The following is a 27,333-nucleotide window of genomic DNA, read 5'->3' on the forward strand; positions in this document are numbered from 1 at the left end:
GAAGCGGGCCCGCTGCTTCCGCTTGCCCTCTCCCCCTCGCCGTGCGGAGTGCTTCCGGCGGCCCGCCGTGCTCCCCGCGTGTGGCTGCCGGCACCGCTTCTCCTCCGGGGCCCGGCGGCGGCGGGAGAGGGGCTGTGGGGCCGCGAGGGTCCGGCGGCGGCGGCGGCGGCGGCCGGGGGAGGTAAGGCCCCTGCGGGGGTGTCTGTGCTGCTTAGCGAGCCCTTTGACGAGGCCTGCCGTGATGAGCTTTAATTGTATTATGTGCTTTCGCATTTAAAGTAGTTTTATATGTCTATCATACTACTTTAAATTTTACAAAGTTGCCTTTCGGTGTTAATTTCTGTGGCAGTACTGTTGAGCAAAGCGATAGGTAGAATGTGAATCGTGACCTGATAAATAAGGTGTTGTTCACTGGTTGAAACGTAGTAAGGTTAAGCATATCTATGAAATATATCTAGATATACTTAAACTTATGCAAAGATGTATGAAATTATATTAACCTTTAAGGGTGGTATCCAAAAAGTAAAATACAGATCAATTCTACTTAGTGTTTCAGTCACATCTTCCTCCTTGATGACTGAAGCTGGTAATTTCAGCTGTACACTGAATGTAATAAAGATCTGTTCAGGAAATTTATGGCTAAAGCAGTTTTATGGATATCTATGTGGTGCGTATATCTGCCTTAAAAGATTAATACTTTAGTACAGCTGGGCAATGGTAAAAAGTGTTAGGGATGCACGTGTTTGTGGACCATTCCACCACAAAGGTGTAGTCAAACGGAAATGTGAGTTTCTATTATGTCACTGACTAACTGTAAAGTAGCCATCTGAATTCTTTCTTATTTTGGGGATAATTGACTCTTACAACTCTTCAGTGTTTGTGAGGAGCAACTGTAGCAACTGCAAGTTTAATCTCTGTTTTGTTATTTGTTCTATAGAAGTGCAAACATGGCATCCATGGAAGAAAACTTTCCTCGAGGGGGCATCCAGAAAAAATCTACAGAGGGAAAAAACCCCAATCCAAAACTAGAGCGGGACAATTTGTTTGATGTATGTTGTTTGCGTGTTCTTGATTAACTCTTCTCAGAGCTCTTCCACTGTCAGGATATGACCCCCAGTCCTTCCCATCCCTTACTTTTCTAGTAAACTATAGAAGGGATGTCCAGAAAGAGATAACTGCTGACATGCACCTTTCTTCTGATCTGTTGAAGATCCCTGATGTCTGACGTGTGTTGGATGTGATGACAGAAAAAGTTAAATCAAAATTGTTGATCATGGTTTAGCTTTCAAACTTTCCACAAGCATTTTGTCACGATGTTAATAGATATAGGCTAAGTTTGGTCTTTTTCTGTTTAGCGGAGTGTGGTGCAGGTCACTTGCACCACTCTTTTCCATTCCCAAAATTCATGATTTTATAAATGGTTGGCCTCAACCCAAAAAGAGATATTTTGGAAGACTTGAATGTAGACTTATAGAGTTAGCAAGATCATTCTCTTTTTTCCCTCCAATCCTAGTAGTTTTTTCTAATTTTACTCCTGGCAGCGGATTTCTGCCTCAGTGCAAAGTTCATCTCTTTATCCACTTTGATTTTTTTCCTCTCTGCTTATAATGTCCTTTAGATTCACCATGAAGAACAATCCCAGAAAAGAAAAAGGAGCCAAAGGGATCAAGGAAAGCAGAAAAAGTTCAAGGCAGACAAAATGACTGCTGCTAAAGACAATGTTGTGAATATTGAACCACTCACGATTGAGGTTTGTGGATAAATGTTTGATTTTGTGCACGTTTCTCTTCTGGGCTGTGTAAAAATGGCATTTCTTCCTCACTAAACCTGTAAAATACATCAGTGATTCGGGACATAAGTGTAATTATCACCCTATTATCACTGTCTTGCTAAGATATCTACCATATGCTATTCTTTCTGGTTTGCCAGGCACTCTGTGAGGGGATGCTGTTCCTTGGTTGTATAAAAGAGGTCAGTGACTACGAGCTAGTCATCAGCTTGCCCAATGGACTTTCAGGATTTGTGCCAGTCACGCAGATCAGTGATGCTTACAGCAAAATGTTGAGCAAGCAGGTGGCTGAAGGAGAACTCTTGGAGGTGAGACCTTGGATTGGGGCTGTGTCATGCAGTGTTCCTGGATTGTTATCCACAGTGAGACAGATTTTGTCTGTTAACACGCTTCACTGATGAGACACCAGATGGTTAACATACATGACAATTTTATTCGTTTTCCACTGTCCTTAAGCAAGTCACCTTAACCTATATAGTAAGCCCAATACATAATAAGACGGAAATTGGTAGAGCAAGATACCTGAATTCAGGGGAATGGGGATACGACCTGTTTGGTGGTCCAGTAGTCCATGACAAGGTCAAAGGTGATGGGGGTTTCAGACCAGCTGAGAGGGAGCTTCATCAAGTTACTCTCATTCTCTGATTTTATAGCTGGTGTGAAGCCCTTAGTCCCCACGTATCTTTGTACCCAGAGTCTTAATTGCCCCAGCACACCCTGGTATGACTCTTGGAGCTGAACAGGGGCTGTTTGGTTAGATAAATGAGGGGCGAGGAAGGCCTCATGGTTCAGTGAAAATGTTCACACTTCTATAATTTAAAAGAGCCACACAACTAAACCATCAACCACGAGCTGTGCATGTGATTAGTGTTTAGCTGTGAGTGGGTGATAGCTTCTTGATGTGGTTTAAATACTTCCCCCAGGGTGTTCTCTTAGAAACTATCTAGGCTCTTGACATAAGTTTAGGCCTAATTTTCTGGCAGCTGATAAGCAGTGTAGGGAGTGGCAGAGGCGTATTGTCGGGAGTCTGCACAGGTGGGGCTGTGGGCTAAGCAAGGGGCAACCACCAAGACTTCACCTAGTTCCACCACTCACCTCAGCCTCATCACGGTGTTCCCCTCTTCAGCAGACCCCTGATTAGTCTGGTGCCAGGGTTGGGACCCCACAGGCTGTGATTTCTGCCTGGGAGCTAGGGAGTACAATAATACCTCAGAACCAACCCTGAGGTCTTGCTTAGAAGCCTGATTTCTGATGTCTTGCAGCTGACTCGAATTTGATTGCCTGCAGTGCTGTAGCCTTGGCTAAATAGTCCTTGAACCTTGTAGACAGCCTGTTGAACACAGAGATTTGTGCTGCCTATCTCCTGCTGAAGCTAAATACTGATCCCTGGCTGTAGGCAATGGTGGGAAGAAGTTAGGGAAGTGGTCGGAAGATGATGTGAGGGCATGGGGATTAGCACTGTCCTTGCAGTTTCATTGTGTGTTGCTGCATGCAACGTGCTGCTGTGTACTGCTAACGTAGACTAACCTTGGTTTGGGACTGGCTTTTCCAAGCAAACTTTGTGATTTCCTGATAACGATGACTGCTAGAAAGGAGGAGGATGGAGTAATCTGTTATCCTTGCTCTCTGGTATCAGCACTCCATAAATTTTTCCAAGGTGGTGTGGAATGTGGTATCTGCATGGAGACCTAGCCATTTGGTGGTAGTGGTTTTCCATGTTAAGGATGGAGGTAAAGTTAGGGTTACTGTTGGTTCTGTAGATGGGTTTTCTCACCTGCAACCTCCTGACTCTGTCCCACACAGTATTCCTTTCTAAGCCTTCTTAAAAGTGGGCTTTTAAAGCCTACTAGACTTGTTAACGTCATGTAATGCTAGCCCTGCCTCTATATTGAGATACTGGAGTTTGTGGCATTTCCTGTCTTTTATTGCGGTGTTGACAGAGAAACAGGACTTTCCTGTGGGATTTTGATTTCAAAAGCTGCTTCAGTAATGAATTCTGGCTGCCTTACATTATTTAATATCATAAAATTTGTATGTTTCTCTCTTGATTATCTTGCTGGGCAGGACTTGAATTCGCTCTTGGACATGTATTCTCCAGGGACACTGGTCAGGTGCATTGTTACCAGTGTTGAGAGAAGTGCTGATGGACGTCGGAGTATCAAATTGTCAATCGACCCTAAGAAGGTCAATAAGGGTCTGACTGCTTCAGCGCTAGCATCAGGCATGGTACGTGTTCTGGGTCTGTCACAGCCTCTCTAGGCTTTGGAGGCGCTCCTTGCACAGTGCATGGGGGAGCATTTCAGTTTGTCCTTGCAGGGGATCAGAGCAGAACGTGGAGCTGCTCCAACCATGGAAGAGACCTGGGAGGAGAGGGCAGTATTGGGTCTTGGTTCCAGGTTGTCACTCATGAAGTCCATTCACCTGATTCTGTTTCAATATGGACAAGTTATTTAATGACTTATTTCTGGATAGGTTTCTTTGTTATTTATGCAGAGAATAATATTTTACCTGCTTTGCAGAGGGGCTTAGTTGTTTAGGTTTTGTATTTCCAGCTGTATGGTTGTAGGCACTGGCCTGCAATTAGAGCACCTGCTATTTTTGAGCATCCCAATTTTTATCCCTACTGGTTAGTGAACTCCATATGTGCGTAGTTGGATAAGGGTAGAGTAGAGACCCCACTGCCAGATGAGCTCTGTAATAAGAAAGAATGTAATGTTCTTTCTGCTGCTCTAGAAAACTCAGCTCTCTGTCCTCTTGAAACAATTGAATATTTGGGTGGGGAATCTCTTACCAGATACGCATTTTTTCAAAACCCAATTGTTTCATCATGTTAACGAATTGAAATGCTTCCCTCCCAACAGCTGCTCTCTGGCTTTGTGTCAAGTGTGGAAGACCATGGCTACCTTATTGATATTGGAGTCAGTGGGAGTCATGCTTTCCTGCCTCGTCAGAAAGCCCAAAATTACATCAAAGCAGTCAAGAGAGGTAAGAAGTAGTGCAGGAGGAGCTGCTGGGTTAAGAATGGAGGTGGAGAATGGCAGGTATTGAAGCTTATAATATGTGTGGTGTTAGTGAACCTCAGTGACATTGGGTGAAAGTGGAGCCTGCGAGTTGCTGAAAACAGTGGTTTTGTGACTGGTCTGCAACAAGTTTTTTGGGTTTCAGCCTGTTTTCTGAGCGGCTATGTTGCTGTTCCAAGCCCGTCCATTCCTCCTGGCAGTAGATTGAGAGGGGTTCTAACTTCCTAAAATAGAGGGAACTCTGAAAAAGCTTTGGAAAGAGTGGAAGGAAATCTCTGAGTGTTCCTGGTGGAGATTTTATGCTGTGACTTGTCTTTGTAGGGTCTGACTTGAAAATAGGCCAGAACCTGAACTGTGTCATTGTGGAAGTAAAGAACGAGGGAAGAGTGGTCTGTTTGTCCATTGATCGATCAGAGGTTGCTGCATCCCTTGCAACAGAGCGACAGAACTGGACCCTCTCTAATTTATTACCAGGGCTGGTGGTGAAAGCTCGCGTGCAGAAGGTAAGCTCTGCTTGGTTTTTTTTTTGTGGGGGGGCAGGGTTGAGCCTTGCTGAATGTTGGGAGACAGGTGAAGTAGAGATGGAAGTTTATGCCATGGAAAGTTTTGTGCTTGGGCTCAATTGCTTTACAATAGCAAGCACTATTATCTGCCAGACACTTCCTCCATTTCATTCACCTAAGGTCTGACCTGTGTCCTGGTCATGATGCCATGAGTATAAAGGCTTCAGCCTGGAGTTGGTGGTGAAGCTTGAAGCAGAACGGAATCCATTTTATGCTTCTCTGGCTTTTGCCTAGGAAAAGCACTCCACAGGTTAGCAGTAGTCTTCAGAGTAAACACAGCAGTATTGAAAAACTAAAGGATTGTTTTTGCAAAACAAAGTAAAAAGCAGAATTTTTAGCAGTTTTCCTGTCTCTTGTGATGTGCTTGTTGATTAGCACTGACAATGGCATTTTGTGAAATGTGTGAATTGCTCTCTCTTCCTGAGCTGCATGAAAACTGCGTACAAGTTTTTTTTGTCATCTTTTCCTTCCCCTTTCTAGGTGGCCCCACTCGGGATCAAAGTGAGCTTTCTCTCTTCCTTCACTGGCATTGTGGATTTCATGCACATGGACCCAGAGAAATCCATGAACTATTCTCCAGATCAAGTGGTAAGGAGGGTGAAGGATAGCTGGAGTTGGTATGTTGCTTGCAACATCTCTTTATCTTCTCCAGCATTTCAGTGGAATAACCTCTGAAACCTTGCTGATGATAGCTGTCTTTCTCATCTTTTATTTAAATTACAGTCATGGCTGCTTTAGAGCTGTAAAGGTCAAAGCCATTCTTGGGGTAATGGAAGACTTATTTAGGAAGCATGAGAGACTTGCAAATGATAGTAAATTTCTTGTGCGGCCATGTACCAGACTAGCCCATAAACAACAGACAAAAGCAAAAATCTGTGAAGCTGTTAGAACTGAAGTAATGTCTTAGTGGCAATACTGGGAAGTGCGTGTACCTGGACAAAGAGTTCAGGTACCAAGCTTAATGTCTAAAAACATGAGCAATGTGCCTTTCTCGTCTTTTGTTTACAAACTTGTGTTTAATGAACATATTATCTTCTCCCAGGTGAAAGCTTGCATCCTCTCTGTCCACCCCACCTCCAAGGTGGTGCGGCTTACTCTACGGCAGGCCTTCCTCCACCCTGGGGGATCCCCAAACCAGCTCTCCAATGATCGCATGGGGGCAGTGGTGGAAGAGTCAACAGTGAAAGCTTTCTACAAGCAGTTTGGTGCTGTCTTTGAGCTTGATGATGGCACTCTTGCATTTGCACGGGTAAGTACCAGGGCGGTGAGGGAAGGTAAGGCCTTTATCAGTGCTTCCATTTTCCAAGCACTAAATTGTAATTTGTTTTTTCTAGTTGAAACATCTTTCAAAAAACAGAAAATCCTTTAAACCTGGGGCATTTAAGACAGGATGCAAACATAAATGTCGGATCATTGACTACAGCCTGATGGATGAAATGTGTATTGTATCTCTGAAGTAGTAAGTTTCATAGACTCTTCCAGAAAATTGATTGCAGGATTAGAAGGGTTTGATCAACAGTGGAAAATACCACATTGGTTTGCTGGACTGGAACTTGCCATTTGGGGTTTTTAGCTTATATCTCTGTTGTGTCACGTCAGGTTGTCTGGGCATCTTGCATATCGTCCCCATACTATAGGGAGTTGGGACACCATCAATATAGTTGGTGGGCTGAGGCACAGGGAGGCTAAATTAATTTTGCCGAGATCATGTCAGAATACTGGCTGAAGAGGAAATTGAACCTTGATCTTCCATGTCCCAGCCCGTTTTGCTTCTCCTTCTTAGTATTTCCATCTATGTGGCTTTAAGCAATGCAGATGATGGGTTCCCCTTTCACGGAGCCATGGCTGGTGGCCATAACTGTGTGACTGTCACCTGGAATGGAACCTGGTGAACTTCTCTGAGCTTTAGGTCCAGAGAGCTGTTTTGGGAGGTGGGTCAGTTGGAGTAAAACACAGAACTCTGGAGTTGTAGAGCACTGCAGGTTGTGTGGGATAATGGATATTTGGGGCAAGGAAAGCATACTGGATTTCCTTCAAGTTGACTGATTGGTCATTTCTTGCTGTGTCTCTTTCCTAGTCAGATTATTGAAGCACGGTTTCTGCAATACCAAGATATCCATACAGGGGATGTGGTGCAGGTGAGCTTCTGAAGGACTGATACAGTACTGTGTGGCTGTTATGCTTAAAACAATGATCTAGCTAATGTGCATTTCCTCTGCCTAATAAGTATATGCAACTTCTGATCCAGACTAGTGAGGTGAAAGTGAGTGGGGAAAAAAACCTATCCTTGCAGGACTCCATTAATGGAATCCAATACTTTTCTTTCCCCATTTTGTTCAGGTTTTCATTCATGATGCTGCCAAGGCAATAAAATTTTAGCCATGGTCAGTCATTTACTTACTGCCCTGAATACATTTTTAGAAAGACTTGCTTTCACGGACCTAAAATTTGCCTTGCACTCAAAGTAAAAGTTCATGCATGGACCATCACAAGCAGCTGATGGGCAGAAAGTTACTCAGTTATGATTATTCTTATGTCAGAGTCATGACTGTATTGGATATGTCTCTGAAAACAATTCTAGTTTGCTGGAGTCAATTGGGATTTTGCAGAAGTAGCCTATGCTTAAGGAAAAGAGGCTGTAGAACAACCTTATAATGGGTCAGACTGGGTGGAGTGTGGGTTGGAATAAAATTTTATTTTTTGGAGGGGGATTAGATTTGGTGATAGTAAGCAGTGTAATATCTTGGCTGTTTCCTACCTGTGCATGGTCTGCCTTCCTGCTGAATTTACTGATCCTTTTCCATGTTTTGGGTTCTAGGGCAAAGTGTTTGCATTGAAACCCATTGGGATGCAGGTGAAAGTGACTGATGGGATTAAAGGGCTCGTGCCATCCATGCATCTCGCTGATGTGATCCTGAAGCAGCCTGAGAAGAAGTACAACATAGGAGATGAAGTCAGGTGTCGGGTGAGAGCTGCCAGGCAGGGTCTTTAGCTGCTTTGCACTCTTGTTCTGAAGAATTTAGCAGCTGGATTGATCAGACAATGGCAGACATGCTTTTTGAACCTTCTTGTACACCATTCTTGTAGGTGTTAGAGTGCAATCCTGCAGGAAAGAAGCTGATCCTTACTCTAAAGAAAAGTCTTGTCCAATCAAGGCTTCCAGTCCTCTCCAACTATGAAGATGCAAAACCAGGTCTGGTCACACATGGCTTTGTGGTGTGCGCAAGGGAGTTTGGCTGCATTGTGAAGTTCTACAATGATGTCAAAGGTCTGGTACCCAAGAATGAGCTGAGCTCAGAACCCATATCTTGTCCAGATAAAGTCTTCCATGAAGGCCAGGTAATTAACATACCTATGCCATGCCTTGTATTTGAATTCAAAAGAGAAATCTGCAGTTGAGTTGGCTCCAACATGGGTTTTCCCCAGAGGAACTGGCTGCACTGAGAGGTGTTCATGTCCTTTCACTTTAGGTTATAGTTGTGCTCCTTTAAACAGCTTAGGCTGTGAAAGGGGCAGCACTTCTTTGAGTATTTCACAGATCTGTCTTTGGTTCTAGGCGCTCTCTGTTCTGGTGTGCAGGAGACACCATGGTATGTGATATAGGGACTCTACTTGGTTGAGTTACTGATATCTTAGTAGAAGTTTGAGGTCCTAGGCTACAGTTTCTTCTAAGGAAGCTAAAATTCTTACCTACAGAATCAGAAGGATGAGGTTTTCTGCCTCTGGATTATTCTGATTTTCCTGTTTCAAATCCTGCATGTCTTAAAACAGGCACTCTGGGAACCGTGCCGTTCACCAAGTTCTGGTCTTTGTTGTGGGTAAGCTTATAGAGATCTCAGCCCTCATTGTTATTTTTTTTCTGATGCTTTTGTTTGGTTTTAATCCTGCTCTTTGGCTGGCTAAGGAGAAGGGTAATTTTCTAGTCAAGATTTCTGACTGCAAATCTGGAGACCTGAGTGTATTCTCAACTTTGCTACAGACTTGCCACATACAGGTCATTTAATGATTATGTACTTCCATTTTCCATATGTGATCAAAAGGACATTTGTCTCTGGTGGAACCTGTTAAGTTATAGTCACTGACTTGCTGTCCTTGGTGTAAGAGAAGAGTGTACTGTATGCATTTCCCTGTCTCCTTTTGTAGGCGGTAGCACATTGAAGAGGAGAGTCAACTGAATTAAACTTTTGTTTTATCTTGTTTGCTGCAGGTTGTTAAAGTAATGGTCTTAAAATGTGAGCCCCAGCAGGAAAGACTTTTGTTGTCCTTCAGGTTATCAAGCAAGCCTGCCCCAGAGGACAAAAAGGAATGTACTCCAAAGAAGAAACAGGAAGTGAAATATCAAATAGGACAGGTATTGAATTCAATGACTGCTCCCTTTTTAGCCTTTTCGTACTTGTTTTCCAAACAGTTTGGTATAACTTTGAACAACCTTGCTTCAAGAAAAGCTGTTGGTTGTCAGGAACTAGCATTAAATGTGCATTTCTTACTGTGTGGTTGGCCTTCTTGGATCAAAAACAGGTTCTCTGTTGTCAGAGGTCAAGATAAAGGAGTCCCAGGACAGTCTTTCTGGAGGTACCAATTAGTCCTCTGACTCTACCTAGGAGTTCTCTTTCTTCTGGATGCTGCTGATATTCTCACTCCAAAAGCAGCTGCTTTTGATCCCTGGAAAAAGGCCACTTCAGAGAAATGTTTTGACATGCTTCCCTGTTGTCTTTGGAATGAACACAGTTTCCAACACCCTGCAGATATTGCTAATGCAGGAATAGGACAGTTCTAATCTTGTTTAAATTATTCCCTTCGCCCTGCAAATAAAGTTACAACCAAGAGAATGTTTCTAAGTCTTGATTTCTTTGGGAGCTGAGAATTACTTTTATTTTACTATCAATGTTGGCATGCTTTTTAGGCTCAGCTCTGTTGATGTGAAGTTTTCTCATATAGCTTGGAGGCCATGTCAGAGACCCTGCAGCACAGCATTTGGTACCCAGTGCATCAAAGGGATGACTTCAAAGACCTTTAGGATTTTATGTCATTGTATTTGTTGGTGTGGTTTTTTTTCAGATGGTTGATGTGAAAGTCTTGAAGAAGAAGGATAATGGGCTAGAGGTTTCTGTCTTAGAAGATGAAGGCAATGCAATAGCCTCGATTCCCACAGTACACCTCTCTGACTTTGTTGCGAACTGCAAGCTCCTGTGGCATTGTCTTCAAGAGGGAGATGTCCTGCCCAGAGTTATGTGCCTAAGTGACAAGGGAGAGCACATCGTATCCTTTGACACCTCAACCTGTCAAACAGAGTGGGGGGAAGGAGATATCTGTCAGGAATCCAGAGTATCTGCAACAAAAATAAGATACAGTAGTTAGTGTGTTGAAGTGGAAGTGCCTGTCAAGGTAGCGGTGCTTCAAGAGTCATTATAACTTGCTTGTGTTAAAAAGTAAGGCTCAGCTGCTGCTAGAATCCCATCAGAACCAGGGCTTGGTTGCGAATTGATGGATCTTCCCAACCTGCTTCTGGACTGTCAATCATGTCACAGATCTTGCTGTTTTTATACCAAAAATCAGAACTGAAATATTAGGAAGTTGACATTTCTGCTAGCGTGAAGCACGCATCTTAAGTGCTGGGCAGCTTAAGAGACATCGGTTGCTAAATTTTAGTGCAGAGAGATCAAGACAGAAATTGGAATTGCACGACTTTGAGCTCCTGTACTGTCTGACCTGCAAAAGTGCTCTAGCCTAATGGTTAGCAGCACCAAGAGATTTGCTTGGCACCAGACTCCTTTCATTTATTTTTGTGCATTTTTCCTAACTGGTGGTTCAGATCTTGAGCAGAAAGTCTGCAGTGATTTCTGCTGTACAGGAGGACCAAGTTGTGAGAAGTTTCTCTGAAATCCAGCCTGGGATGCTGTTGACTGGTTACGTCAGGAATGTGATGCCCTTTGGAGTGTTTGTGGAGTTCCCTTTTGGTGTGACAGGACTGGCGCCCAAAGTGGTAAGCAGTGGATTCACTTCAGTAAAGAGCATGGGTGTAATCAGGCATGCTTGAAACATGGGTATTAGCAAAAGAGCTATAACAAGGAGGGAACAGCAGGGCTGCAGATCTTGCATTTGCACAGCTTCCTCCAGTAGGGTAAAAGCTGCTTTTAGGTTTGTGTTTTAATTCACATCCAAAATGAAACAAAGGTCTTTTTTTCAAGTGAACTTAAGCTTCTACAAGTATTTCATGTGACTTCAGTAGTTAATTTTAATTTATGACTTCTCATTAGTCTTTATTAGTTTCTCTTACGCATTTTCATGAAGTCTTAAACCCTTCTGAACAGCACTGCAGGTGGTTGATGGCAGCTGTGCTCGGTAACCCTTGCCCCTTTGCTTCCTTTGCACAGAGCATGAGTGACAAATTTGTGACGGACACCAAGGACCACTTTGTGGTGGGACAGACTGTGATTGCGAAGGTGATGAGCATTGATGAGGAGAAGCAGCGTGTGCTCCTCAATCTGAAGGTGTCAGAGTGCAGCTCAGGCGATTCTGCTGCAGAGAGTTTTGCCCTGCTGAATCAATATTTCAAGGAAATGAAAGAAATCAGGAACTTGTTGAGAAGAAGAGGTAAAATATTGCACATGTTCTGCTAAAGGGGATTATATCACAAAAAAGGGTCTCCAGAGGAACAAAAAGGGAAAACCATTTTCTTTTAAGTGATAGAAAGGTCAGTTCAAGCAAAGGCTTGGCTTCCAAGAGGAGCTTATTAGAAGAAGGATGTGTGTGGAGTGTCTGCCATTGACAAGAAGGCTTTTTGGAAATACAGCTGGAACAAGCCAAAGAAGCTGCTCTTCTCACTGAAGTCTGCTAGGCCTCTTACATTGATTTTGGGTTGAAGCTTAGAGAATTAAAAATAAGGGTATAAATAGACAAACTGTGAGGTCCGTATACCAAAAAAGGAAGGGAGATACAATGGCACAAAATTATGGGTTCCTTGAAGGGCCTGTGAAGGTGAAAATAAGAAAGGCCAGGGTGAGATTTGATGTTCTGTGGATCAAAGCCTTTCTTCAGCCTTGGAGACACTTTTCTGGTGTGAATATTTGTAATTGCTTTATGAAGCAATATAAAACTTAATCAACTGAGACATGTGGCAGTAGTTTCACCGTTTAATTATGTGTCACATGGAGCATTGTCTCTGTTTAGTTTGAATACGGCAATAGTTAATTTTTAGTACCCTATGCTCATGTATTTTAAGAGCCTTAGTTTGCAGACCTGATTTCTCTGGTCAGTAATCAGATGTTAAACTCCAAAGAGCTTACAGATAGAAGGGATATAGGGCCACGCTGTGAAACCTGTCTAATGTGCCAGCAGAGGTGTATGCATATGGCTTTTCTGTTGTTTTTTTGTTGGTTTTGGTTTTTTTTTAAGTGAACAAATGACTCGTGGAAGTACAGAAGGAATTGATTTCTGTGTGCCTGAGTGAATTGCCACAAAGCACTAGTGAAGCAAAACAGGCTGCCCAAAGCCCAGACCTGAATTTCCCCAAATGCTTGCAAAAACAACGGTTATAAGCAATAAGGGAGACTCTCATTGGGTGCAAACTTATGTATTAGAAACAGACACTTAAGACCTGCCCCTGCTAATTAATTAGTTTAGGAAAAACAGCGCTGGTGCCTGGATACTAAGGTGATAAACATGTGAGAATCAGAATGCACATCGTGTCAATTTTTTGTACTCGAGTGATGTAGGAACAGAAGACAACTGGAAGTGGCCTGAGTCAGTGCATCAATGTCACTTGCTGTGACATTAGAAAGGCTGGGCAAGTTAGCTGTCCAATGCTAAAGCCATGACCTTTTTTCCCCTGGTGCTTTCTGAAGAATAGTACATCTGTTTAAAGTGAACGATGCTTTTGGAGGCTTAAAATAACAAAGGAGAAGGCTTTGATTTAAGAAGGATTTCCTTACTTGCCCATTATACACTGCAGGCAGCAGGTGCTTTTATTGCATTTAAATAAATAGGACTAGCTTTGTCCATCAAAATAAAGAGGAATCATCGACACGAGTAATAATGTATTATTTGTATGCATACTATATTAGCTGGTAATTCATAACTGATGAGAAATTACAACTTTTATCTTGATTTAACAGTGCTTTTTAAACTATGACAGTGAAGGACACTAGCATTGTTTTTTACTGTCAGTCAAGAACTGCTCCTACTATTCTAATGGTACAGAAATCTGCTTTTGTGCATGTTGTGATCATCAAATAGTTTTTTTATTGTTGGTATTTGTGCATGGAATGCCTGATTATCACAGAGGGACTTTTTTCAACCACCCTAAGCCTTAGCCAGGATCTGTTTAACTAAAAAGTACAAGGATAATTATGCTGGCACTCAAGTGCTTGTGATTATCCAACCTAGTACTCGCATGAGGATGAGTTTGTACAAATAGATTTGCCTACTTGTATTACAGGTCCCTCAGCAAAGGTTTTCACACATGCTGGTTTTTTAGCATTAGGAATACTGGATATATTGCAGTTTATTTTTATCAAATTATAACTTTGCCTTTTTAGGTTCTTTTTATATCCAGTAGTGTTTAATGTTTTGTCTCCTATAATTGTGAAGTGACAGGTCTGTTTTGCGTTTTTAGTACTCATCTATTTTGCTTTCACCTTTTTCTATACGCAATGCTGTGTGCCAGTGGTGTTTCTATAAGATTGGAAAATGTTTTCTCCAAAGTTATCAGATCCTTAATGTCACAAAAGTGTTTCTTAAAATTTACTTTGTATTTCTACAGATTCAGGAGCCTAAACTTTGTTTTCTGTTATTAAGGTGGATATAAATGCTTGTTCATGCACTGTTGAGCAAATGTGAAGGCTGTGTTTGTTTTGCAAAGTACCAACATAGGTAAATTTGCCTTCCTATTTTTTCTTTCCTTTATTTAGGGGAGCCCAGCATGGCCCAAAGCCTTTGTAAGCTGATGCCTGGGAAGGAGCTGCAGCTGGTTGTGCAGGATATGAAGGAGGACGGCTCAGCACTGTTCAGTGGCAGCTGTGTAACAGGCTTGACAGTAACAGCCACTCGCCACCATCTGGGAGGTGAGGGTTTTGTCTTTGCTTGCTTTGGTTTCCTCTGTTGTACTTTGCAACCTCCGTCCTGAAATAAATTCTGCTGATGAGGAACTAACATGGGAGGAGTTTGATCAGAGTAGGGATGAGCTTGAAGAGTAGTGTAGTTTCCTAATGTGTTGCTGACCCCATTTGCATGATTCAGAACATCACTTAAAACTACCTGTGCCTCCGTTACCCCATCTGTAAACTGGGGTAATCCTGGCTCAGATCTTGGACGTCTTGTAAGGTCTAGTTTGTGCTCTGACTTCCTTAGTTGAAGTATACTGTATATAGACAGAGAAAGCTGGAGCTTGTATTATTACTTCTTTTTTCTTCTTTCCTTAGAATTATGTTCCTTGGAGTATGCTCTATCTGAAATCACTGTTAATTTTTCTTTTAAATCAGTGTGACTTCAAAACAGGACTGCAATTTCAGTACTTTGCGGTTCAAAAATTAAAGCAGATAAGTGCCATATTTTGCAGAACCAAAGTAGTACATTCAGAGATAATAAATAAACCAATGAATCCAATATAAACTGCTAACTTCAGCAGGAGTAATATCCCAGGACTTCTGTGTTCAGAAGAGTTTCTTTGTTTGACGGATGATGGTTTTGTGCAAATGTTAGCATACCGTTTTCAAAACCTGTATTACCTTCAATTTTAGTCAGCCTTGTCTACATTATATAAGAGTTGCACCCTCATAAAATCAATTTTGTTCTTCCATGAAAACATCAGGCTCTTTTCCAAATAAAAAAGCCACCTTTTTTTCAAAAGAATCTGTTCTTTTCTTAGAGATTTACTATGTGTTTGGTAATAAGTTGATTTTGTTACAGTAACTTAGTTACAATTAGTAATTAAGCACTACTAGTAATAAGTAATTTTATCACTATGGTCTTCAGGAATTAAACTGAACCACAGGCGAACCTTCCTATTAGTCATGTGCCACTAGCTCAGTTGCTCAAAATTCGCACTGTCATCAGGCGATAATCTTATTCTCATTTGTAGACAAAAATATGGTTCCTGGTGAGAAAACCAAAGCATTGGTTCTTCATGTGGATGCCCTCACATCCAAGGTGTATGTTTCTCTTCGGGAAGAACTGTTAAAACAAAGAGCCAAGCAAGTATGTGTTCAGTTTTTGAATTTGTGGTTTCTGTTCATCTAGGAAACTCTAGGCAATTATTGAATTTTGAGGGGGGCTGTTTCCTTCTTTAGAACTGTGGGAGGTAGAGTGGAGGGAATCAAAATCTCAGCAGGAGAAGTCACTATCTCTCTTTCTGTCTAGCGGCTCACGGAGAACTCCCAGCACTCTGCCATTGTGCAGCACATAGAAGAGGAGTTTGCTATCGTGTCTTTGGAAACAGGCCAGCTGGCAGCCATCCCCATAGCCTCTCACTTCAATGACACCTTCCGTTTTGACTCAGAAAAACTGAAGGTGGGACAAACAATCTCTGCAACCTTAAAAGTAGTGAAGGTGAATGAACATGGAGTCTTGTTAGCCATACAAGGCCCAGCAAAGAAGAATGTTTTTGTAAGGGTCCGGAACGAATCTGAGACAGCATTAGAAGAGATGCTTGCTGCTGTGAAACACTCGCTTTCCCTGGGGGATATTGTTACTGGTACTGTTAAATCAATCAAACCAACCCATGTCACAGTTGCTATTGATGACAAGCTGACAGGTTCAATCCATGCATCCCGGATTCTGGATGAAGTGCCCATAGGCTCTTTTCCAACATACACTCTGAAAGCTGGACAGAAGGTGACTGCCCGAGTCATTGGAGGCAGAGATGTGAATACTCACAGGTGGGAAAACATGCTTGTAGTATTACTTCTTGGGGAATGCAATGGTGAAACAGTTAATCAATTCAGATGATCTAGGATGCTCCCTGTCACCAGATACTGTTACAGCTATCCTTGCTGGAGTAGTTGAGGCTTGAGGAAATCTGCTATTATATTTTATCCAGGATCCAGGTTTCAGTGAATTAGTTCTCTATCTGTGTCACTGTATTTATCTTGAGTACAGATTGCAAGAAAAAAGATGTCTACACTCCTAAGGTCCAGTGGAAGTCTTAAATGCAAGCAGGATTTGGCCCCAGGGGCTAAATTTGCCAGAGTATTTTGGGTACCTAAATTGCCACTGAAATAGCGTTGGGAAGAACTGGAAGGCTTTGGTAGTTTTAGAAGGCTTACACCTGTTTTTTTGCTAATGCAGAAGGATTACAGGTAACTGGGGCCTGGGGAGATTGTGAGAAACTTTGATCCTTTTCCTGTTCTTTAGGTACCTGCCTATCACCCATCCACACTTCACACGGTCCATTCCAGAGCTCAGCATTCGACCAAGGTAAGTGTTGGCCTCTGTGCTGTCTGCAGATGCTTCACAGACCTTGTATCCTTGTAGGTTCCCTCCCTTGTTCCTCCCATTTGTGAAGGACCTGACTGTGAACAAGGAGCTCCATCCACATGTATGCAGTGTGGCACACTAACTTGGGCCTGGGAGCTGTGTTAAACCTCGCAGTGCTCTCCTAGCACGATTTCCTTTGAATATCCTTTTGGCTTCAGGTTCTGGCAGTCTGGATTCTGATATGTCCCTTGATGTCAGAAGGATTCCCTCTTAAGCTCAGGAAAGAATTAATTCCCTGCAGAAGGATGCAGCTGGATAGGGGTTGGGATGAATGTCACAAAGGCTCAGTCACAGTAGTACTGGCTCACCATAATGTCTTGTGTTTCTAACTCCTATCTTCATCACTAGGACTAAAGCTATCTTACTGATGGCCTCTTTCTTTGTTTGTAAACAGCGAAATAGAAGGGAAAGTCACAGCAATGCTGGACCTTAAAGAAGACAATGCCCTCAAGAAACTTGGACTCTACAATATTGGACAGACAGTTACCTGTTTTGTGAAAAAGGTGAAGTCACAGTCTTCCGAAGAATGGTACTGGGGGAGACAGCAAGTGGGAGTGACCTCAGGGGCCTTAGCTCAAACCTAAATGCTGACACTACTATGGCCTTCCTTAACTGTGAGAGTGGCCCACGCAAGATGTAGTGTCTTATGGGGAGAGCAGGAGGAAGTCACATTTTCTATACTTGAGGGAGACGAGCTGACTCATCCTCTCTGACATGCCTGTTTGTTGCCGGCAGATGCTTCCCACCCTGTACTCTAGCAAAATGGCCTTTGAGAAATTGCATATGCCACAGCACAAAGTATGCTCACTGCTGATCCCCTGTGTGCACTTGCCTGTGAACCACAGCAGCATTATTCTCGTAAGAGTAGAAGCCAAATCACCATTTTTGCTTAGTGCAAGAGCCAAGGCTGGAGTAGTCCTTTCTAGCCTTAAAAATTAGCAAATCCACCAGGGAAGGTTCACCCTACCCCTTCCAAGCTCTCATGCTGTCTTCTCTGGTTGTTTGGTGTCTTCTCAGTATAACATCCTCAAAAATTGGCTGGAGGTAGAAGTCGCCCCTGACGTTCGTGGAAGAGTTCCTCATCTGCTGCTGTCTCTGAACACCAAGGTAAGAGGCCATTACAGAAAAGCTACACAAAACTTCTTTTGTACACATGGCTGCAAGTAATGACTGCAGACACTTCTGACATCCATGTGAACTTATAGTCCGGTGCTGTGCCCTTTGGGCATCGCTGCCCCGCACTGACAAGCAAGTACTACTATGCCTGTAGCTAGTTTGGCTCAGGCTAACAGAGCCATTGAAACAACGCTGAGGTATCATTGAAGTGTACACATCAAAGATACGTTTACAAAGCGTAAAGTTCCATAGGAGAAACACCGGTCAGAATTGTGCAAACCTTCTTTTCTGGTAATAACTGGAAATCTGCCTTTCCTTTCAGGTCTTGAAACATCCAGAAAAGAGCTTCAAAAATGGCCAGGCAATATCAGCTACAGTGACTGGAACAGATGTCACGGAAACAAACCTCTGCTTGTCACTCACAGGTATAGTGGACCCTTAACAGCAGGACCCTACTACATGTGATGCTTTTCTCAGAGGTCGGCCTGCACTGGCCCCTCAGGTGAAGACGATACACTCCAGAGCCAAGCTGTATTTCCCTGTAGGACAGAACTAACCCCTGGGGCCCTGACCCAGATGTAGCAGCATGCAAAGGAACAAAGGTTGGACCCTTAGACTAAAGAATTGCTTTCCTACTGTCTCAGACTGAAGCCCTTCTCTGAGCCCTTATGAATGTATTCCCTCCTGATCTCAGACATGAGATGGTACATTTGTCGGTAATTCTGGATCCGGGAACTGTGCAACTAGGGGACCTTTTCTGGGCTACCAAGGCAAACAGTGCTGTGAACTGAGAGTGCATAGACTGCACCTTACCAAAAGTTGGTAGGTTTGATATGTGACTGGGCAACTAAAATCAGCTTCACTGACTCATTATCCCTGTTGTTCGGTTGCATGCTTTTGACATATTATGAAGCCCTCTCCTTCCTTCACTTTTCCAGGAATTCAGTCACTGGAGCAGGGCACCGTCACTGTAGGCATGGTAACAAAGGTGACTCCACACATTGGTTTGACCATTGCGCTGCCAGGTGGGAAGACTGGCAAAGTCAGCATCTTTCACCTGAATGATACTTACATGGAGAATCCTCTGGGTGACTTCAAAGTTGGGAAGATTGTCAGGTCAGAAATTCTTTCTTGTTCCCTCAAGCTGCAAGGCTTAGAAATATCCGACTTTGGTGACAGGCGTTTTGCTGCTGTAAGATGATGTCAGACCTGTAAGGTTCAGTCTGTAGTGAAGTAGTAATGCTGATCTTACATGTGTTTGGGTGAAAGTCTTGTATTTTCCATGAATGAAGCAGCTCCTTTTCAATTGCCTTCTTTGACTGTGTCTTGAGAGTAGCTACTCTCTTAGATAAAGTATGGATGGGACTGAGGGAAGCCAGTTATCCCAGCTCTGCTGTGGTTCTGTTGGCTGTTTAGCAAGTCAGTTGTTTTTACATTTGTAATGTACAAGTAACTGTATTTCCCCACCTCACAGCCTTGTTGGGAATGCTGGAGAGTGCAACAGGCCAAGTGATTCAGCTGTAACAATCTAAGTCTTTTGTACTAGCAATAGAGACTGCATAAGGCAAGTGGATATGTTTCAGAAAGCGCTTAGCTGGTTTCGTGAACTGTTGTGTCTTGCTGATTTGTGTTAGACATCAAGAGCTCCAAGGGACAGAGTGGCTTGTTTCCTCTAGAACCTCTTTCTGCTAGTGAAAATATCTATTTTTCTACCTGTGGCTTTTTTTAACAGGTAAAAAAGCTTTGTTTTCTCCCCTTACTCTGCCATGCAGGTGTTACATCCTCTCCAATGAGAATGGCAAAATCCAGTTATCTCTCCGGCAATCCCGGTATGTGTCATCCCTCCAGTCTGTTGATCTTCTACTAGTGTAGAAAAGGATAGTGAAATACAGTAACTGTTGGTTTGGGTGGCTCAGTGTGAAGTGTTAAAAGGACAAGGGCTATATATTTTTTAAGGGATGAGACTTGTTCCTACTTCAGAAAGATTCTCCTGCATATCAGCAGATGTGGAGGTGTCTGACATTTAATTTAGAGCTGATCAAGTGGGTTTAGATTTAATGTCTGCTTATCATAGCGTCTAGACCTGACTTAACTTTCTTTGTTTGTTTATTTGAAAATTCAGTGGTGGGACTTTTCTTTCTTCCTAATACAGACATGTTACTTTTCAATGTTTAGCTGCATTTTAACCATTTCAGACTTAGTCCTAAATGTTTCTTAAAACTGAGCTTCTTGATTTGTCTTCTCTATGGAACAAAAATGCATAAACAATGTGGAATGAAGTATCTTAGAAATAAGTGGTAAAAAAACCCAAGCCAATGATGTGCAGAATTTTAGACAGCATTTTACTGTCCTCCTCCTCTTAGTGTCAGAGGAAGCCAGGCTGATCTGTTTTGTTTGACTTTATTTATAGCAGCATGTCTAATTCCCTAATGCTATGTGTAGCTTGGCAGAGATGCAGATAGTCCCTCAGTACATTTGAATAAATTGAAGTGTGTCCCTGATCAGGTATGTTTTCGAGAAAGTATAGCTATTGTTAATACTGATTTCTTTTTTTGATATCCAGAGTAGAATGTGGATTATTCAGATGAGTGCTTGAACTTCTAACCTGTCTTTTCTTTTAGGCTGAACCCAAAGAGCAACAGCAAAGTGGATGATGTTGAAATAACATGTGTTAAGGATGTTAAAAAAGGCCAGCTAGTGAGAGGCTACATCAAATCAATTGCTCCATCAGGTGTATTCTTTGGGTGAGTAGCATAAGAAAATTATTCTGGGAAATGGGGATGTTGGAGGACTTACTCTGAATGTACAATTCTGGAATCTTGTTTGGGGGTGGTCTCTGGTCCTGGGAATCAAGATGTATTGCTGTTTTCTTCAGCCTGTGAAATTAAAGTAGGGAAAGTTTGTGTGACGCTATGTAGAACTGGAGGTGCCACAGATATAGTCACTGCACTCTTTCCCTTCCTCCCACCACTTCCCCCCCCAGCTGTGGAATAATTATTTTTTGTTTTCCTCCTCTTCTCAGCTTGTCCACTTCTCTTCTGGGCCGAATCCTGTTCCAGAATGTTTCCCCTTACTTTGTACAGAAACACTCCTTATATGAAAAGTACCTGCCTGAAGGAAAGCTGCTGACTGCCAAGGTGCTTGGGTAAGTCAGTCCAACATTCTTTAAAAGGGGCCATGAATTAGTAGAAGGGAGATGGTGGAGGAGGAGGGGATGAAAAGAGGGATGATAAAAGCCAGGAAGATTTGAAAGAAATTAATATCCTTGCAGTCATTGTAAATGCTCTGATTTTTTTTTTCCCTCTGCTTCTCTCCTGCTACTCCTGGTGCTGCACCACAGTATAAATGGAAAAGAAAAACATATTGAGCTCTCTCTCCTGCCCCAGGACACTGGGATGCCAAGTGTCTTGCCTGAATCCCTAGGCCTACCACGATACGATGCAGAGGAAGAGAAAAGAGAGGCAGATCATCAGGAAAAGAGAGAAGAGCTTAAGCTGAAGACAAAACGGAGAAGAGGAAACTCTGAAAGTGAGCAGGTAGGTATCTGATTGTGCAGGATACGCAAAAGGGACTAGGAAGATCCACTGGGATCAGGGTGAGGAATTACACAGAGTAGGAAAAAAGATCAAATTGCATTGGAGATTAGCAAAGATCAGAAACTATTCAATTTGGGTAGGAGTTAACTGAATTAGCAACCCAACTGTGTTGCCTGTGTGGCCCTTCCTTTTGGTCTTGGCACCATATGTAGGTGAGCATGGGTTTATTCTCTGGCGTCTCAGTTATGTGAGAGGATAGTGGGGGATGCTGTGCCAGGGCACCATCCTCTTTCTGCTGTCAGGCTCTTTACTTTGTGATCAGAATTGCCTTTAAGATTCATCCCACTTGTTTGCAGTCCACCATGCACTCATCTCCCCTTGTTGTAGGAGGCTAAGCCAAAAAAGAGGAAGATCTGCCCAGCAGATGAAAATGACAGTGGAATTGAGGTATACTACCGGGAGGAGGAGGAGGATGACCAGGAGGAAGAGGCAGCTAGAAAGAAATCCAAGGTGAGAAGTTTGGAGGGGAATCTGGGCTTAAATGACTTTCCAGCCCTATTGAGATGTATTAGTTTTGACTTGGATGACAGTAACGTCATTGCTGCAGATAGGAGTGACACAGACTGGTGCTTGTGTCATCTGAAAATGGCTTGCGATGGGCTGAGTTTAAATTACAGCAAAGGTGACCAGAGTTGAATGCTTTTGCTGGTGGGCTGTTTGCAAGTGTGGGAAGTCAATAGCACTGGCCAGAGAGAAGCCACAAGCAAACAGCTGTTGTCTGATCTTGGTGTAAAAACTTCAAATTAAAACCTAGGCCATTCCCTATCTTCCTCCAAGCAGATAAAGAAACCTGGTGAAGCTCCCAGGCTGCAGGTTTCCACGGGCTTCACCTGGGATGAGGACATGAATGCAGTGGATATACCTGTGCTGAATCAGAAGGAAGAGAGCTCAGAGAGCGAGGAGGAGGAGGATCTGCAGTCAAAGGTACTGTGTACTAGTGTTGCCTGCACAGGAGACATTACACGGTGGCTGTAAGGTGTTGTCTTGGTATTTGCATCTGTCTGCCCCACAGAGATGTTCCCTTGGGCTAAAAGGCTTTGCTAACAGCTAATACAGAACTTCCTTAACTACTCTGAGCACTGCAGTTAGCAGAGCCATCTCTGAAGCAGAGGAGAAGACTGTATTTTAGCATGGCTGCATGAAAATAGGGTTTCTCATGTTGGCATGCTAAAAAAATAATTATTTAGGATCAAACAAACATTTTCCTGAAAGTAATTTTTTTGTATTTGATGTTAGCTGTTTTTTACTTTTCTGAATGTTATTGTAAATGACAGCAAAATCTGGAGATAAAAAAACCTTTGAAATTATAGTCCTCTTATTTAGAAAAACACAAAAAAATTCTTCTTTTATGCTGTAATTTTTTTAGAAAAGTTTTACAGTATGAGCAATTCAGCAAAATCAGAAACAAGCTCATTAATTGCTTTCGTGTTTGCTCTTCAGGATTACCCGTCCCTCAAAACTCACCTCTGTAAAGGCCATACATGGCCAATGCTGCTTTGCCCAAGGTACTGCTGCCTTATGCAGAGAACTATGGCACTGTCAGTTCCCAATTTAGACCCGAGTCACCCTAGTGATCCAGCAACATACCCCAGTCTTGCACAATTTGTCCCCATGTATCCTGGATTTTTACAGAGTGCAGGATGATGGTGAGCACTGGCCCTTTACTGGAGGGTGAAGATGGAAGAAGGAGAGGGAGGGGTGAACTGTGAATCCTGCAGTTGGGGTGCGAGACTAGCAAAGTATTTTTCCCCTCGATGTGTGTCATTAAAAGAAATGAGATTTCATGTACTGCCGCTTTTCCTGGAGGCGTGAACTCTGTGTGTCTTTGTGTGAAGGGGTGGAGTGTGTGTACAATTTTCTTCCTCTCTTAGATGATTGGCCCCATCTCTTCCTGGGAAAACTGCCTTGGACATACTGGGGCCTGTCTGTGCTTTAGGGGAGCCTGCCTATTCCCACATGAAGTGCCTGCTATTCCCCAGTTCTTTTTTTTCCCTCTTTCAGCTCAAGAAACAAACAAAGAAGGAGAAAGAGCTAGAAAAGCAGAGGAAGGAGAAGGAGCTCTGCAAATTAGAGGCAGCCCTGATGGACCCCAGTCGACAGCCCCAGTCAGCAGATGATTTTGACCGCCTGGTGCTGAGCAGTCCCGACAGCTCCATCCTCTGGCTACAGTACATGGCTTTCCACCTCCAGGCTACAGAGATTGAGAAGGCCAGAGCTGTGGCAGAGAGAGCACTTAAAACAATCTGTTTCAGGTAATAATGGGGCTCTGCCTTTCTTTGCCCTGAAGAATAAATCATGGTGGGGTAGCAGTGATGGGAGAAGAGCATTGATTGTGCCATCACTGTGAGTGCACGTGTGTATGTGGAGTAGCAGGGCCTGTGAGCTCAAAAGGATTAAATGGTGGCAATTGTGAGCTGGCCCACTGAAGGTCTGGCCTGAGTCACCACACTTGCCCTGTAGCTGACTTACTGTGCTCATGAGCTGCAGCAACTCCTCAAGGTATTGCTGAGCACACATACCTCAGCAGTCAGGAGGGCTTGGAAGAGCATAATGCCGTCAGTGATGTTGTCCTTAAATCAAAATATGAAACAAAGTGTGAAACTTGGCATTCTTTCCATAGGGCTGTGTATTGAACCATCCCTACAGCATGATTAAGCATATTGTGCTTTCTTGAATCATCCTTGTGGTTTTTAATTACAAGCAACAGTGATCAAAAGTTTTAGTGTGAAACAACTGCTATGCTCTATTCCAGAAGTGGTGCTTTAGTGAGCAGTATGCCACTTTCCTTTGTCCTGGAGCCAGTGAGTCTTTGTAGGGTGGTTTGCTAAAAGCTGGTGAAGGCTGGTAAAAGGCTAAATATTCTCGTTCACATCTGTTTTAAGGGAAGAACAGGAGAAGCTGAATGTTTGGGTAGCTCTGCTGAACTTGGAGAACATGTATGGTACTGAGGAGACACTGATGAAGGTTTTTGAGAGAGCTGTTCAATACAATGAACCTTTGAAAGTCTTCCAGCATCTGTGTGACATCTATGCCAATTCTGAGAAGTACAAGGTAAGATAGTGCAAGCAGGTCCCAAGCACGTATTCCATTCAGTCATACCAGTAAACTACTAATGCTGGCTCTATAATCTTCCAGCTGTCAGACATTAGGCCTGTCTTGTTCCTAACTGGGATTGATAGTTATGTTTGACAGCAGACAAGGAACTATTGATACTTGCTTCTCTCTCATAAGTGTATGGAGATACCTGGGCCAAAAGTAAGGGTTTTAAAGCTACAAGGCTTTATTAGGAATCTGTGTGATCTAACCCAACTCTGCCCTTCCAGCAAGCAGAAGAATTGTACCACACAATGCTGAAGCGTTTCCGTCAGGAGAAATCTGTGTGGCTGAAATACGCCTCTTTCCTCCTGAAGCAAGGCCAGACTGAGGCTACACATAGGCTTTTGGAGCGTGCTCTCAAGGCTTTGCCCACCAAAGAACGTAAGCATCCTCTTCCCTATTCATAATGTGGACCATGTGTTGACAGGTCTCCAGTAGATGGGCTGCTTTCTGATAACTTTTCCTGTGACAATATTTGAAGTAAGTGAAAAGTGCAAACAGTTGGTGTTAAACATGCTGCCCTTCACTGTAAGGGGAGGGGAGATTTCAACCTGGATGTCAATGGTAATCCCTCCTGTAGTAACACTTGCTTTGATGGTCAAAAGCAGATCACTCAAAGCAAAGATGACTTTGACTCTTACAGCCCTCTAGAAAATGCAAGATGCATTTTGAATGTAAGAATAAAATTCTGTGTCCTGCAGAGAGCTGAAATGGGAAGTGAACTGTGGCCCTTCTCTCTCCCAGTCTGATCCACCTTGGTCCAAACCCACTTTACAACAGAGCCTTTTTTCTGGTAGAGATGGTGATGTCTCTGTGCCTGCCTCTGTTCTGTGTAATTATCACTCGTGTTTTTTCATAGGGAAGAGGCCTTCTGTCATACCCTAACATGTCATTACTTGTTCCAGATGTGGATGTAATTTCAAGGTTTGCACAGCTGGAATTCCGTTTCGGGGACCCAGAACATGCCAAGGCCCTCTTTGAGAGCACCCTCAACAGCTATCCCAAGCGGACAGACATCTGGTCGATCTACATGGACATAATGATCAAACATGGCAGCCAGAAGGAAGTACGGTGAGTTGTGCTACAGCAGGCTGGGAAGGGACAGAGTACAGTGCTTGTAGCAACACTTGAAAAGAGCAGAGGTACCCTGCGGCATGAGGTTGTATCAGGCCTCCCAGAGCAGAGCAAAAGAGAATTTTTATTACCTAGAAATATACCTAGAAATAGGAATATTCTTCTTCAAGAACCAGCACTTTGCAGCAGGTTGAATGTCTCCCTGACTTTTTGCTCCTTGTTCAAAGGCAGGATACAGGGCTTGTGTCGAGTGCTGTGACCAACACAGCGATCTGAATCACTTTGGTTTCTTGCAGGGACATCTTTGAGAGAGTCATACATCTAAGCTTGGCACCAAAGAAGATGAAATTCTTCTTTAAACGCTACCTGGATTATGAGAAGAAATTTGGTACACCAGAAAGTGTCCTGGCTGTTAAAAGAGCAGCACTTGAGTATGTGGAGACCAAGAGTTCCCTTGCTGACACCTAAGTACAGCGCAAGTAAAAGCGAGAGACTCAGCTCTCCATACAGTGTGGGAACTAAGAGGTGTGAAGTTCCACAGTGAGTGTCCATGGACAGTGAGTTTCTGGAGAGTATTGGTCTATGACCACACCAAACTGAAAGAGGAAAAGATTTGATACATGCTTGCAGCTTTGTCCAGATGTTACAAATAATCCCAGCCTGTTGATGACTTTGAAGAGACGTTTTTAAATATAGACTGTTTTATGAACAATACAAACATCAGCCATGTGTGTTCTACCTTTCTGGGAAAATGGTGCAGTTATGATCCCCTGTTTTTAAGTACAGTGATTTCTTGTAAATTGATTTCTCTCTTTGTCAGGGTGTCAGAGAAGATTCTTTCTGTTTGGCTGAATTACACTTGGAAAAGTTTGTCTCAAGTGCCTTGTGCTCCTCATAATTGGCAGAGCAATGCAGAATTGTGGCATAGTTGAGGTTGAAGAGCATCTGGTTCAAACCCCTGCTCAAAGCAGGGGTCAGTTAGACTAGGTTGCTCAGGGCCATGTCCAGTTTGGTTTTGATTTCTCCAAAGATGCAGACTCTACAACTCTCTAGGCAACCTGTTTCAGTGTTTGACCATGTTCACAGTAAAAAAAGAATTTTCTTATGTTTAAATGGAATTTCTTATATTTCACTTTGTGCCCATTTCCTCTTGTCCTGTCACTGAGCACCACTAACGAGTCTGGTTCCACCTTTTTTTACACCCTTGTGTCAGGTATTTATACACATAGATAAGAGCTACCTTGAGCCATCTCCTTAGGCTGAACAACCCCAGCTCTCTCAGCCTCTCCTTGTATGATGGATGCTCCAATCCCATAATAATCTTCCTGTCCCTCTGCTGGACTCACTCCAGTAAGCCTGTCTCTCTCCTGTACTGGGCAGCCCAGTACTGGACATCACCCCACATGTCTCACCACTGCAGAGTAGAAGGGAAGGATGATCTCCTGTGACCTGCTGGTAATGCTCTTCTTAATGCAGCCCAGGATGCTCTTGGCCTCTTCAGCTGAAAGGGCGTATGCCTTTAAAGCCCACAGCATCCAGTTATGATGGCTCCCATGATCACATCCATCTTTCAAAACAATTGCCAGTGATTGATGACAGAAAGAATT

At 43.1% G+C, this 27,333-nt stretch overlaps 1 protein-coding gene across 2 annotated transcripts; it reads left to right on the forward strand.

The window, feature by feature from the left end:
• The first annotated feature begins 64 nt into the window (after positions 1 to 64).
• Positions 65 to 26,839, forward strand: PDCD11 (programmed cell death 11). Of its 2 annotated transcripts, none has more exons than XM_075107292.1 (36): positions 65 to 181; positions 938 to 1,049; positions 1,619 to 1,750; positions 1,930 to 2,097; positions 3,854 to 4,015; positions 4,651 to 4,774; positions 5,131 to 5,312; positions 5,853 to 5,960; positions 6,415 to 6,621; positions 6,707 to 6,831; positions 7,450 to 7,510; positions 8,191 to 8,337; positions 8,460 to 8,711; positions 9,580 to 9,723; positions 10,431 to 10,631; positions 11,185 to 11,355; positions 11,747 to 11,966; positions 14,282 to 14,434; positions 15,451 to 15,566; positions 15,729 to 16,246; positions 16,722 to 16,784; positions 17,239 to 17,347; positions 17,862 to 17,951; positions 18,283 to 18,385; positions 18,899 to 19,076; positions 19,733 to 19,789; positions 20,582 to 20,704; positions 20,983 to 21,105; positions 21,301 to 21,496; positions 21,884 to 22,006; positions 22,334 to 22,480; positions 23,558 to 23,808; positions 24,439 to 24,607; positions 24,880 to 25,033; positions 25,558 to 25,723; positions 26,023 to 26,839. In XM_075107292.1, exons 2-36 carry the CDS (start codon positions 948 to 950, stop codon positions 26,192 to 26,194), a joined length of 5,517 nt encoding a protein of 1,838 aa, XP_074963393.1. In that variant the 5' UTR covers positions 65 to 181; positions 938 to 947; the 3' UTR covers positions 26,195 to 26,839. The 2 variants fall into 2 exon arrangements, with proteins under 2 accessions (XP_074963393.1, XP_074963392.1); XM_075107291.1 differs by having other exon boundaries at positions 22,337 to 22,480.
• Positions 26,840 to 27,333: the final 494 nt, after the last annotated feature.

This window comes from Phalacrocorax aristotelis, chromosome 12, assembly GCF_949628215.1.
Source record: "Phalacrocorax aristotelis chromosome 12, bGulAri2.1, whole genome shotgun sequence".
NCBI classification, from domain to species: Eukaryota; Metazoa; Chordata; class Aves; order Suliformes; family Phalacrocoracidae; genus Phalacrocorax; species Phalacrocorax aristotelis.

Excerpts from the sequence above, each read along its gene's own strand:
- PDCD11 (XM_075107292.1), top strand. The coding sequence starts at position 948 with ATGGCATCCATGGAAGAAAACTTTCCTCGAGGGGGCATCCAGAAAAAA. Across the intron at positions 1,050-1,618 it reads AGCGGGACAATTTGTTTGAT|ATTCACCATGAAGAACAATC; the intron begins GTATGTTGTTTG and ends AATGTCCTTTAG. Across the intron at positions 21,497-21,883 it reads GAAACTCTGAAAGTGAGCAG|GAGGCTAAGCCAAAAAAGAG; the intron begins GTAGGTATCTGA and ends CCCTTGTTGTAG.